We start from the raw sequence: 14,308 nt of genomic DNA, 5'->3' as shown, positions 1-14,308 counted from the left end.
CTGATTGATCACATCTGGAAGTTTGTCAGAAGAAGGAATATGAAACCATGGTTACATCAAGTGGTACTGTACATTAGGTGATACTGTACATTAGGTGATACTGTACATCAGGTGGTACTGTACGTCAGGTGATACTGTACATCAGGTGATACTGTACATCAGGTGGTACTGTACATCAGGTGATACTGTACGTCAGGTGGTACTGTACATCAGGTGGTACTGTACGTAGTGATGATCATGGTCATGTGAGTCAATCATTATTTGCATGCAATCACGTTGCTTACTGGCATTAATCAGGACTTTGTTGATTTCAGGCGACACGACAAGCAAGTGAAAGTTGGCCCTCGATGACGTCAGCGCTGAGAGGGTTCATTGTGCAGACGTCGGGCGCCCCCTGCTGGCCGGCCAGAGTGCAACACTGTTGGAGGAAGACGTCGTCCAAAGGTCTTTTTTTCACTGAAAAGTCAAAACATCTTCGCACTATTTTGACATTTTTCATTTGCAAAACCAACGCAAAGTACCGAAAGTTTTTTTTTAAAGAAACTATAGGGCTCCCAAAAGGGGTGTTAAAAATCATAGTTATTTTAAATACAACATTGCTTTTTATTCATCTTTTTTTTTTTTGAGCAGTGACATTTTATTTCTTTTTTAAATCCCACTCACAAAAGTGACTTATTTTCTTTATATTTTCATTTTCAACACTTAAGTCTCTGGATCAACTTCGGATCTATCTATCTATCTATCTATCTATCTATCTATCTATCTATCTATCTATCTATCTATCTATCTATCTATCTATCTATCTATCTATCTATCTATCTATCTATCTATCTATCTATCTATCTATCTATCTATCTATCTATCTATCTATCTATCTATCTTTCCATTATAAACCAAACGGTTTTTTGCCCATTTTGTCCTAGGAATGGATCCCCCAATTATATATTAAGTCATACATATTTTTTACTTTTAACACTTGGATCTTTAAGTCCTGATATCAACTTCAGATCTATTTAAGTCCCGATATCAACTTCAGATCTATTTAAGTCATGATATCAACTTCAGATCTATTTAAGTCATGATATCAACTTCAGATCTATTTAAGTCCCGATATCAACTTCAGATCTATTTAAGTCCCGATATCAACTTCAGATCTATTTAAGTCCCGATATCAACTTCAGATCTATTTAAGTCCCGATATCAACTTCAGATCTATTTAAGTCATGATATCAACTTCAGATCTATTTAAGTCATGATATCAACTTCAGATCTATTTAAGTCCCGATATCAACTTCAGATCTATTTAAGTCCCGATATCAACTTCAGATCTATTTAAGTCCCTATATCAACTTCAGATCTATTTAAGTCCCTATATCAACTTCAGCTCTATTTAAGTCATGATATCAACTTCAGATCTATTTAAGTCATGATATCAACTTCAGATCTATTTAAGTCCTGATATCAACTTCAGATCTATTTAAGTCATGATATCAACTTCAGATCTATTTAAGTCCCGATATCAACTTCAGATCTATTTAAGTCCCGATATCAACTTCAGATCTATTTAAGTCCCGATATCAACTTCAGATCTATTTAAGTCATGATATCAACTTCAGATCTATTTAAGTCATGATATCAACTTCAGATCTATTTAAGTCCCGATATCAACTTCAGATCTATTTAAGTCCCGATATCAACTTCAGATCTATTTAAGTCCCTATATCAACTTCAGATCTATTTAAGTCCCTATATCAACTTCAGCTCTATTTAAGTCATGATATCAACTTCAGATCTATTTAAGTCATGATATCAACTTCAGATCTATTTAAGTCCTGATATCAACTTCAGATCTATTTAAGTCATGATATCAACTTCAGATCTATTTAAGTCATGATATCAACTTCAGATCTATTTAAGTCATGATATCAACTTCAGATCTATTTAAGTCATGATATCAACTTCAGATCTATTTAAGTCCCGATATCAACTTCAGATCTATTTAAGTCCCTATATCAACTTCAGATCTATTTAAGTCCCTATATCAACTTCAGATCTATTTAAGTCCCGATATCAACTTCAGATCTATTTAAGTCCCTATATCAACTTCAGATCTATTTAAGTCCCTATATCAACTTCAGCTCTATTTAAGTCCCTATATCAACTTCAGATCTATTTAAGTCCCGATATCAACTTCAGATCTATTTAAGTCCCGATATCAACTTCAGATCTATTTAAGTCATGATATCAACTTCAGATCTATTTAAGTCATGATATCAACTTCAGATCTATTTAAGTCCCGATATCAACTTCAGATCTATTTAAGTCCCGATATCAACTTCAGATCTATTTAAGTCCCGATATCAACTTCAGATCTATTTAAGTCCCGATATCAACTTCAGATCTATTTAAGTCCTGATATCAACTTCAGATCTATTTAAGTCCCGATATCAACTTCAGATCTATTTAAGTCCCGATATCAACTTCAGATCTATTTAAGTCATGATATCAACTTCAGATCTATTTAAGTCATGATATCAACTTCAGATCTATTTAAGTCCCGATATCAACTTCAGATCTATTTAAGTCCCGATATCAACTTCAGATCTATTTAAGTCCCGATATCAACTTCAGATCTATTTAAGTCCCGATATCAACTTCAGATCTATTTAAGTCATGATATCAACTTCAGATCTATTTAAGTCCCTATATCAACTTCAGATCTATTTAAGTCCCGATATCAACTTCAGATCTATTTAAGTCCCTATATCAACTTCAGATCTATTTAAGTCATGATATCAACTTCAGATCTATTTAAGTCATGATATCAACTTCAGCTCTATTTAAGTCATGATATCAACTTCAGATCTATTTAAGTCATGATATCAACTTCAGATCTATTTAAGTCCTGATATCAACTTCAGATCTATTTAAGTCATGATATCAACTTCAGATCTATTTAAGTCCCTATATCAACTTCAGATCTATTTAAGTCATGATATCAACTTCAGATCTATTTAAGTCATGATATCAACTTCAGATCTATTTAAGTCATGATATCAACTTCAGATCTATTTAAGTCATGATATCAACTTCAGATCTATTTAAGTCCCTATATCAACTTCAGATCTATTTAAGTCCCGATATCAACTTCAGATCTATTTAAGTCCCTATATCAACTTCAGATCTATTTAAGTCCCGATATCAACTTCAGATCTATTTAAGTCCCGATATCAACTTCAGATCTATTTAAGTCATGATATCAACTTCAGATCTATTTAAGTCATGATATCAACTTCAGATCTATTTAAGTCCCGATATCAACTTCAGATCTATTTAAGTCCCGATATCAACTTCAGATCTATTTAAGTCCCGATATCAACTTCAGATCTATTTAAGTCCCGATATCAACTTCAGATCTATTTAAGTCATGATATCAACTTCAGATCTATTTAAGTCCCTATATCAACTTCAGATCTATTTAAGTCCCGATATCAACTTCAGATCTATTTAAGTCCCTATATCAACTTCAGATCTATTTAAGTCCCTATATCAACTTCAGCTCTATTTAAGTCATGATATCAACTTCAGATCTATTTAAGTCCTGATATCAACTTCAGATCTATTTAAGTCATGATATCAACTTCAGATCTATTTAAGTCCCTATATCAACTTCAGATCTATTTAAGTCCCGATATCAACTTCAGATCTATTTAAGTCCCTATATCAACTTCAGATCTATTTAAGTCATGATATCAACTTCAGATCTATTTAAGTCCCTATATCAACTTCAGATCTATTTAAGTCCCGATATCAACTTCAGATCTATTTAAGTCCCTATATCAACTTCAGATCTATTTAAGTCCCTATATCAACTTCAGATCTATTTAAGTCATGATATCAACTTCAGATCTATTTAAGTCCCTATATCAACTTCAGCTCTATTTAAGTCATGATATCAACTTCAGATCTATTTAAGTCATGATATCAACTTCAGATCTATTTAAGTCATGATATCAACTTCAGATCTATTTAAGTCCTGATATCAACTTCAGATCTATTTAAGTCCTGATATCAACTTCAGATCTATTTAAGTCATGATATCAACTTCAGATCTATTTAAGTCCCGATATCAACTTCAGATCTATTTAAGTCCCTATATCAACTTCAGATCTATTTAAGTCCCTATATCAACTTCAGCTCTATTTAAGTCATGATATCAACTTCAGATCTATTTAAGTCATGATATCAACTTCAGATCTATTTAAGTCCCTATATCAACTTCAGATCTATTTAAGTCCCGATATCAACTTCAGATCTATTTAAGTCATGATATCAACTTCAGATCTATTTAAGTCATGATATCAACTTCAGATCTATTTAAGTCATGATATCAACTTCAGATCTATTTAAGTCATGATATCAACTTCAGATCTATTTAAGTCATGATATCAACTTCAGATCTATTTAAGTCATGATATCAACTTCAGATCTATTTAAGTCCCGATATCAACTTCAGATCTATTTAAGTCCTGATATCAACTTCAGATCTATTTAAGTCATGATATCAACTTCAGATCTATTTAAGTCATGATATCAACTTCAGATCTATTTAAGTCCCGATATCAACTTCAGATCTATTTAAGTCATGATATCAACTTCAGATCTATTTAAGTCATGATATCAACTTCAGATCTATTTAAGTCCTGATATCAACTTCAGATCTATTTAAGTCATGATATCAACTTCAGATCTATTTAAGTCCCTATATCAACTTCAGATCTATTTAAGTCCATATATCAACTTCAGATCTATTTAAGTCCTGATATCAACTTCAGATCTATTTAAGTCCCTATATCAACTTCAGATCTATTTAAGTCCCTATATCAACTTCAGATCTATTTAAGTCATGATATCAACTTCAGATCTATTTAAGTCATGATATCAACTTCAGATCTATTTAAGTCCCTATATCAACTTCAGATCTATTTAAGTCCCGATATCAACTTCAGATCTATTTAAGTCCCGATATCAACTTCAGATCTATTTAAGTCCCGATATCAACTTCAGATCTATTTAAGTCCCGATATCAACTTCAGATCTATTTAAGTCATGATATCAACTTCAGATCTATTTAAGTCCCTATATCAACTTCAGATCTATTTAAGTCCCGATATCAACTTCAGATCTATTTAAGTCCCTATATCAACTTCAGATCTATTTAAGTCCCTATATCAACTTCAGATCTATTTAAGTCCCTATATCAACTTCAGATCTATTTAAGTCCCTATATCAACTTCAGCTCTATTTAAGTCATGATATCAACTTCAGATCTATTTAAGTCATGATATCAACTTCAGATCTATTTAAGTCATGATATCAACTTCAGATCTATTTAAGTCCCTATATCAACTTCAGATCTATTTAAGTCCCAATATCAACTTCAGATCTATTTAAGTCCCTATATCAACTTCAGATCTATTTAAGTCCCTATATCAACTTCAGATCTATTTAAGTCATGATATCAACTTCAGCTCTATTTAAGTCATGATATCAACTTCAGATCTATTTAAGTCATGATATCAACTTCAGATCTATTTAAGTCCTGATATCAACTTCAGATCTATTTAAGTCCTGATATCAACTTCAGATCTATTTAAGTCATGATATCAACTTCAGATCTATTTAAGTCCCGATATCAACTTCAGATCTATTTAAGTCCCTATATCAACTTCAGATCTATTTAAGTCCCTATATCAACTTCAGCTCTATTTAAGTCATGATATCAACTTCAGATCTATTTAAGTCATGATATCAACTTCAGATCTATTTAAGTCATGATATCAACTTCAGATCTATTTAAGTCCCGATATCAACTTCAGATCTATTTAAGTCATGATATCAACTTCAGATCTATTTAAGTCATGATATCAACTTCAGATCTATTTAAGTCATGATATCAACTTCAGATCTATTTAAGTCATGATATCAACTTCAGATCTATTTAAGTCATGATATCAACTTCAGATCTATTTAAGTCCTGATATCAACTTCAGATCTATTTAAGTCATGATATCAACTTCAGATCCATTTAAGTCATGATATCAACTTCACATCTATTTAAGTCATGATATCAACTTCACATCTATTTAAGTCATGATATCAACTTCAGATCTATTTAAGTCATGATATCAACTTCAGATCTATTTAAGTCCCGATATCAACTTCAGATCTATTTAAGTCATGATATCAACTTCAGATCTATTTAAGTCATGATATCAACTTCAGATCTATTTAAGTCCCTATATCAACTTCAGATCTATTTAAGTCATGATATCAACTTCAGATCTATTTAAGTCCCGATATCAACTTCAGATCTATTTAAGTCATGATATCAACTTCAGATCTATTTAAGTCCCGATATCAACTTCAGATCTATTTAAGTCCCTATATCAACTTCAGATCTATTTAAGTCCCTATATCAACTTCAGATCTATTTAAGTCCCTATATCAACTTCAGATCTATTTAAGTCCCGATATCAACTTCAGATCTATTTAAGTCATGATATCAACTTCAGATCTATTTAAGTCATGATATCAACTTCAGATCTATTTAAGTCCTGATATCAACTTCAGATCTATTTAAGTCATGATATCAACTTCAGATCTATTTAAGTCCTGATATCAACTTCAGATCTATTTAAGTCATGATATCAACTTCAGATCTATTTAAGTCATGATATCAACTTCAGATCTATTTAATAAATCACACTAAAATTCTTAGGGATCCAAAAGGGCCCAACTCATAAAAGTGTTAAAAATTATTTATTGTTGTTGTTTTTTTTTTTTCTTCCAGTGCTTAAAAGTGGAGATCTTCTTCACATCTGTCCGTCTATTTTTAGTTTGCTTTTTTAATGTTTGTTTGTTTTATCTCCTTCTTGTCATAGAACATTTACTTTTTTGAGGCAAACACACAAAATGTGCAATATTTTCTCCCAAAAATGTTTGAAAGAGAAATATTTGATGTGAAGTCATTGGAACCTTCAATAGGTCAATCATTCATTGATTATTGTTTATTATTATTATTATTATCATTCATTGATTATTATTTATTATTATTATTATTATCATTCATTGATTATTATTTATTATTATTATTATTATCATTGATTGATTATTATTTATTATTATTATTATTATCATTCATTGATTATTATTTATTATTATTATTATTTTCATTCATTGATTATTATTTATTATTATTATTATTATCATTCATTGATTATTATTTATTATTATTATTATTATCATTCATTGATTATTATTTATTATTATTATTATTATCATTCATTGATTATTATTTATTATTATTATTATCATCATTCATTCATTATTATTTATTATTATTATTATTATCATTCATTGATTATTATTTATTATTATTATTATTATCATTCATTGATTATTATTTATTATTATTATTATTATCATTCATTCATTATTATTTATTATTATTATTATAATTCATTCATTATTATTTATTATTATTATCATTCATTCATTATTATTTATTATTATTATTATTATTATCATTCATTCATTATTATTTGCTGACACTTTTCAAGAAAAAAACTACTTTTCTTGTTCCATGTCACATGTAGACGTGTTTTACTTCTAGTACATTTAGAATGTTACATGTTTTTTACTTCTAGTACATTTAGAATGTTACATGTTTTTACTTCTAGTACATTTAGAATGTTACATGTGTTTTACTTCTAGTACATTTAGAATGTTACATGTTTTTACTTCTAGTACATTTAGAATGTTACATGTGTTTTACTTCTAGTACATTTAGAATGTTACATGTTTTTTACTTCTAGTACATTTAGAATGTTACATGTTTTATACTTCTAGTACATTTAGAATGTTACATGTGTTTTACTTCTAGTACATTTAGAATGTTACATGTTTTATACTTCTAGTACATTTAGAATGTGTCACAGGCCGTTAGCCATCAGCTTTAGACAGCCCTGTACTAAAGCCACGCCCCCGCGTGTTGCCATGACAACGCAGAATGGACAATGAAGAAGCAAAGTTTTTAGGACTGACTTGTTGTGCTACGTCAGGTCCAGCTTGTTGTGGTTCTCCTCGCCAGCTCTGCTTCTGGACTGGGAGGACTGGGAGGACTCCTCCCTTCCCTGCAGGCCCCCGGTCATGGTCATGGTGCCTGAGGGGCCCGTCACACTCACACCTGCCTGGTCACACCCAACACTCACACCTGCCTGCTCACACCCAACACTCACACCTGCCTGGTCACACCCCGGCTGTGAAGGACTTGGATTGGAGGGAAGGGAGACCTTCTCACTCACGCTCTGCACTGTCACTGACGACTGAACACACACACACACACACACACACACACACACACACACACACACACACACACACACACACACACACACAAGCATTGGTCAATACTGATATTGATCCACTACCAAAGTTGTATCATCAATGGTGCATTCAGCTCACGCAAGTAACAGTACTCTTACTTGAGTACAATTTCTGGCTACTCTACCCACCTCTGCTAATAATGTTGTTGTATGCACAACGGCTATAAACGAACATTTGAAAAGAAAACACCCGACAGCGTTCTTGCCATCACCATCAACTAGTCAATCGTCCGCGTGCGTATACGTTGTCATCATTACACAAAAACATGAATGTGTCATTTGTATCTGCGTTGTAAATTCATAAACTAAAGCACCGTTTCGCTCTGAGAGGAGCGTTTGGCGTGCCTGTTCAGTGTTTACAAAGACGCGCTCCTCTTTAACGCTAACGTTAATTAGTTGTGCAAATACCTTTTACAACATTAACAGTTACATATACTATGTACAAACCAACAATTAACTTTCACTTTAATCATACTATCATTGTTGTGTTATTAAGCAAAATAAGCAAAAGTTTTACTTTTGTTGAAACGTTTACACTGTTGTTACAGAATATTTAGTTTTGCACTTTTTTGTATTGGATGTTTATCTTTATTTTTGCACATTTTAGCAAATAAGCAATACTTTTACTTTTGTTGAAATGTTTACACTGTTGTTACAGAATATTTCCGTTTTGCACTTTTTTGAATTGGATGTTTATCTTTATTTTTGCACATTTTAAAGCAAAATAAGCAATACTTTTACTTTAGAAATGCTTATACTATTGCAGAATATTAAGATTTGCACTGGATGTTTACATTTATATTTGCACATTAAAAAGCAAATAAGCTACTTTTAATTTTGTTAAATGTTAAAGTTTTAAATGTTTACATTGTTACAGAATATTTTGTCATGTTGTTGTCAATGTTGACTGAGTGGCCATACTTTTTTTTTGTAAATAAAAGTCATGCCTTTTGAAAAAACTGGCCAACATTTATTTTTTCATCTTCATTTTAAATAAAAAAAAATAATCGGTAAAAGGAAAAATAATCTATAGATTAATCGAAAAAAATAATCTATAGATTAACCGATTAATCGAAAAAATAATCTATAGATTAATCGATAGAAAAATAATCGTTAGCTGCAGCCTTAGTTGTAAGTCATATGCTACTATATTGACTTGTTTATGTTGACAGATGTGCTAGTTGTAAGTCATATGCTACTATATTGACTTGTTTATGTTGACAAATGTGCTAGTTGTAAGTCATATGCTACTATATTGACTTGTTTATGTTGACAGATGTGCTAGTTGTAAGTCATATGCTACTATATTGACTTGTTTATGTTGACAGATGTGCTAGTTGTAAGTCATATGCTACTATATTGACTTGTTTATGTTGACAAATGTGCTAGTTGTAAGTCATATGCTATTATATTGACTTGTTTATGTTGACAAATGTGCTAGTTGTAAGTCATATGCTACTATATTGACTTGTTTATGTTGACAAATGTGCTAGTTGTAAGTCATATGCTATTATATTGACTTGTTTATGTTGACAAATGTGCTAGTTGTAAGTCATATGCTACTATATTGACTTGTTTATGTTGACAGATGTGCTAGTTGTAAGTCATATGCTACTATATTGACTTGTTTATGTTGACAGATGTGCTAGTTGTAAGTCATATGCTATTATATTGACTTGTTTATGTTGACAAATGTGCTAGTTGTAAGTCATATGCTACTATATTGACTTGTTTATGTTGACAAATGTGCTAGTTGTAAGTCATATGCTACTATATTGACTTGTTTATGTTGACAGATGTGCTAGTTGTAAGTCATATGCTACTATATTGACTTGTTTATGTTGACAGATGTGCTAGTTGTAAGTCATATGCTACTATATTGACTTGTTTATGTTGACAGATGTGCTAGTTGTAAGTCATATGCTACTATATTGACTTGTTTATGTTGACAGATGTGCTAGTTGTAAATAATATGCTACTATATTGACTTGTTTATGTTGACAAATGTGCTATATGTAAGTCATATGCTACTATATTGACTTGTTTATGTTGACAAATGTGCTATATGTAAGTCATATGCTACTATATTGACTTGTTTATGTTGACAAATGTGCTAGTTGTAAGTCACATGGTAGTTAAAGAGTGGTGTACAGAAGATGGTAGGACATGGTAGTTAAAGAGTGGTGTAGAGAAGATGGTAGGACATGGTAGTTTAAAGAGTGGTGTAGAGAAGATGGTAGGACATGGTAGTTAAAGAGTGGTGTAGAGAAGATGGTAGGACATGGTAGTTAAAGAGTGGTGTAGAGAAGATGGTAGGACATGGTAGTTAAAGAGTGGTGTAGAGAAGATGGTAGGACATGGTAGTTAAAGAGTGGTGTAGAGAAGATGGTAGGACATGGTAGTTCAAAGAGTGGTGTAGAGAAGATGGTAGGACATGGTAGTTAAAGAGTGGTGTAGAGAAGATGGTAGGACATGGTAGTTAAAGAGTGGTGTAGAGAAGATGGTAGGACATGGTAGTTAAAGAGTGGTGTAGAGAAGATGGTAGGACATGGTAGTTAAAGAGTGGTGTAGAGAAGATGGTAGGACATGGTAGTTAAAGAGTGGTGTAGAGAAGATGGTAGGACATGGTAGTTAAAGAGTGGTGTAGAGAAGATGGTAGGACATGGTAGTTAAAGAGTGGTGTAGAGAAGATGGAAGGTGTGCTCCTCACGTTGCCCACAGAGACGTCACTGCTTGCCACAAGCTTCTTTTTCCTGGCCTTGTTTGGGTTCCAGTGGCAGACCAGACTGTCGTTCTGGACACTGTAGTTCTTGTGGCCCAGCAGCCAGTACGTCTTCATCTTGCCTTTGCCCTGCAGGAGCAGGAGCAGCAACACAAACACTGACATGCAATTACCACACTTCTTGCTGCACTCACCTTCACTTCAATCTCTCCACGCAGCTGCAGCTCGTAGGCGTTGTCTTTGGCCAGCGCCAAGTAGCTCTCGGAGCTGGCGTGGATCTTCTGAGCTGTGGCACAACAATACCAATACTTGTCTTCAACCATACCAATACTTGTCTTCAACCATACCACTACTTGTCTTCAACCATACCAATACTTGTCTTCAACCATACCAATACTTGTCTTCAACCATACCAATACTTGTCTTCAACCATACCAATACTTGTCTTCAACCATACCAATACTTGTCTTCAACCATACCAATACTTGTCTTCAACCATACCAATACTTGTCTTCAACCATACCAATACTTGTCTTCAACCATACCAATACTTGTCTTCAACCATACCAATACTTGTCTTCAACCATGCCAATACTTGTCTTCAACCATACCAATACTTGTCTTCAACCATACCAATACTTGTCTTCAACCATACTAATAATTGTCCTAAACAATACTATCTCGTCTTGTTTCACATTGAACAGCAAAAGTAAACAAGGGTGTTCAAGTTCTCCTTTTCTTTATTCAACTCTTTTATATATATATATATATATATATATATATATATATATATATATATATATATATATATATATATATATATATATATATATATATATATATTAAGGAATTTAGTGAGTCAAACACCTTTTCCTCAGGACTACTCTGCATTACTTTATTTTTATTTTTTCGAACCTTTTGAACACAAGAGTTACTAGAATGTTACTACATGACATATATATTTACATCATGTATATATTACATGTTATTATGAATGTTACTAGATACTACATATATACTTACATCATGTATATATGACATGTTATTATGAATGTTACTACATGACATATATACTTACATCATGTATATATTACATGTTATTATGAATGTTACTACATGACATATATACTTACATCATGTATATATTACATGTTATTATGAATGTTACTACATGACATATATACTTACATCATGTATATATCACATGTTATTATGAATGTTACTACATGACATATATACTTACATCATGTATATATTACATGTTATTATGAATGTTACTACATGACATATATACTTACATCATGTATATATTACATGTTATTATGAATGTTACTACATGACATATATACTTACATCATGTATATATTACATGTTATTATGAATGTTACTACATGACATATATACTTACATCATGTATATATTACATGTTATTATGAATGTTACTACATGACATATATACTTACATCATGTATATATTACATGTTATTATGAATGTTACTACATGACATATATACTTACATCATGTATATAAAACCTTAATTGAGGTGTTTGGATGTTTTTAAGGGCTTTATAGGATGAATAGAGTGGCTCCCATAGGCTACATTATATTTATTTAATATTTAAAATGCATATTTTTTCAATCCATCCGTGGTCATGTCTTTCATAATAATTGTGAAGGAATAAAAACCAATAAAAAGTGCAGTTCCCCTTTAATGTTTGACTACAACTAAGCATGTTGGTGTCATCAGCGAATAAAATACAATGTAATAGTAAAGAAAGATGATGAAGATATACTGTAGTTATTGTTAGTTGTTGCAGTGCAATGTAAAAAGGAATAGGATTAAATAAGCCCTGCTTGGAGTTCTTCCTACTCCTTGTGTGACGTGTGAGGCGGTAAATGTGTGAAAGGAAGTGAAAGCGTACGCAGGCTGGTGGACTCCATCCTGGAGGCGGTGTTGACCGTGTCCCCAAACAGACAGTATCTTGGCATCTTGGAGCCCACTATTCCTGCCACGCACGGACCTGCCAACATGACACCACCATCATCAATAAAAGTGTAAGAATAGTTGAGGAAAGCTCCCACCTGTGTGGATTCCGGCTCGCAGCTGCAGCCTCTGGTCGGGCATGTGAGGGATGGACACTTGTCTGACGGCCGCCACCAGATCCAGCGCCATCTTGGCGATCTCATCGGCGTGTCTGTCTCCGTTCCTCTCGGGAAGACCGCTGGCCACCATGTACGCATCACCGATGGTTTCAACCTAGTTGGAAAGGGATACCACACAACGTATGACATCGCTATGCCAAGACGTCCATCGCCAGCTAGCGGTCCATCAGGAAGACATGAGTAAACAAGTATTAATATGACCTGCATGTGCAGTTATGTGGTGTCACCTTGTACACGTCCTAAGAACATGTGCAGTTGTGTGGTGTCACCTTGTACACGTCGTAAGAACATGTGCAGTTGTGTGGTGTCACCTTGTACACGTCCTAAGAACATGTGCAGTTGTGTGGTGTCACCTTGTACACGTCCTAAGAACATGTCCAGAGTGTGGTGTCACCTTGTAGACGTGGTAAGAACATGTGCAGTTGTGTGGTGTCACCTTGTAGACGTGGTAAGAACATGTGCAGTTGTGTGGTGTCACCTTGTAGATGTCGTAAGAACATGTGCAGTTGTGTGGTGTCACCTTGTCGACGTTGTAAGAACATGTGCAGTTGTGTTGTGTCACCTTGTAGACGTCGTAAGAACATGTGCAGTTGTGTGGTGTCACCTTGTACACGTCGTAAGAACATGTGCAGAGTGTGGTGTCACCTTGTAGACGTGGTAAGAACATGTGCAGTTGTGTGGTGTCACCTTGTAGACGTCGTAAGAACATGTGCAGTTGTGTGGTGTCACCTTGTACACGTCGTAAGAACATGTCCAGAGTGTGGTGTCACCTTGTAGACGTGGTAAGAACATGTGCAGTTGTGTGGTGTCACCTTGTAGACGTGGTAAGAACATGTCCAGAGTGTGGTGTCACCTTGTACATGTCGTAAGAGCATGTCCAGAGTGTGGTGTCACCTTGTAGACGTGGTAAGAACATGTGCAGTTGTGTGGTGTCACCTTGTAGACGTGGTAAGAACATGTGCAGTTGTGTGGTGT

General features: G+C 33.3%; 1 protein-coding gene across 1 annotated transcript in view; it reads right to left on the bottom strand.

Moving 5' to 3' along the window:
* Positions 1-8,270: 8,270 nt before the first annotated feature.
* Positions 8,271-14,308, bottom strand: part of LOC133614767 (uncharacterized) — a gene marked incomplete at its 3' end in the record, with an annotated part of 38,246 nt that continues 32,208 nt past the window's right edge. Inside the window, exons 8-12 of the mRNA XM_072912824.1 lie at positions 13,253-13,427; positions 13,093-13,191; positions 11,364-11,455; positions 11,158-11,298; positions 8,271-8,387 (exon numbers count right to left, since the gene is read on the bottom strand). Of these exons, the coding sequence (XP_072768925.1) occupies positions 8,271-8,387; positions 11,158-11,298; positions 11,364-11,455; positions 13,093-13,191; positions 13,253-13,427 (624 nt within the window). The remainder of the gene's footprint in view (positions 8,388-11,157; positions 11,299-11,363; positions 11,456-13,092; positions 13,192-13,252; positions 13,428-14,308) is intronic.

Source organism: Nerophis lumbriciformis, linkage group LG01 (genome assembly GCF_033978685.3).
Source record: "Nerophis lumbriciformis linkage group LG01, RoL_Nlum_v2.1, whole genome shotgun sequence".
Taxonomy (NCBI): Eukaryota; Metazoa; Chordata; class Actinopteri; order Syngnathiformes; family Syngnathidae; genus Nerophis; species Nerophis lumbriciformis.
The sequence above is the reverse complement of the archived record's forward strand: the minus strand, read 5'-3'. Positions and strand labels throughout refer to the sequence as shown.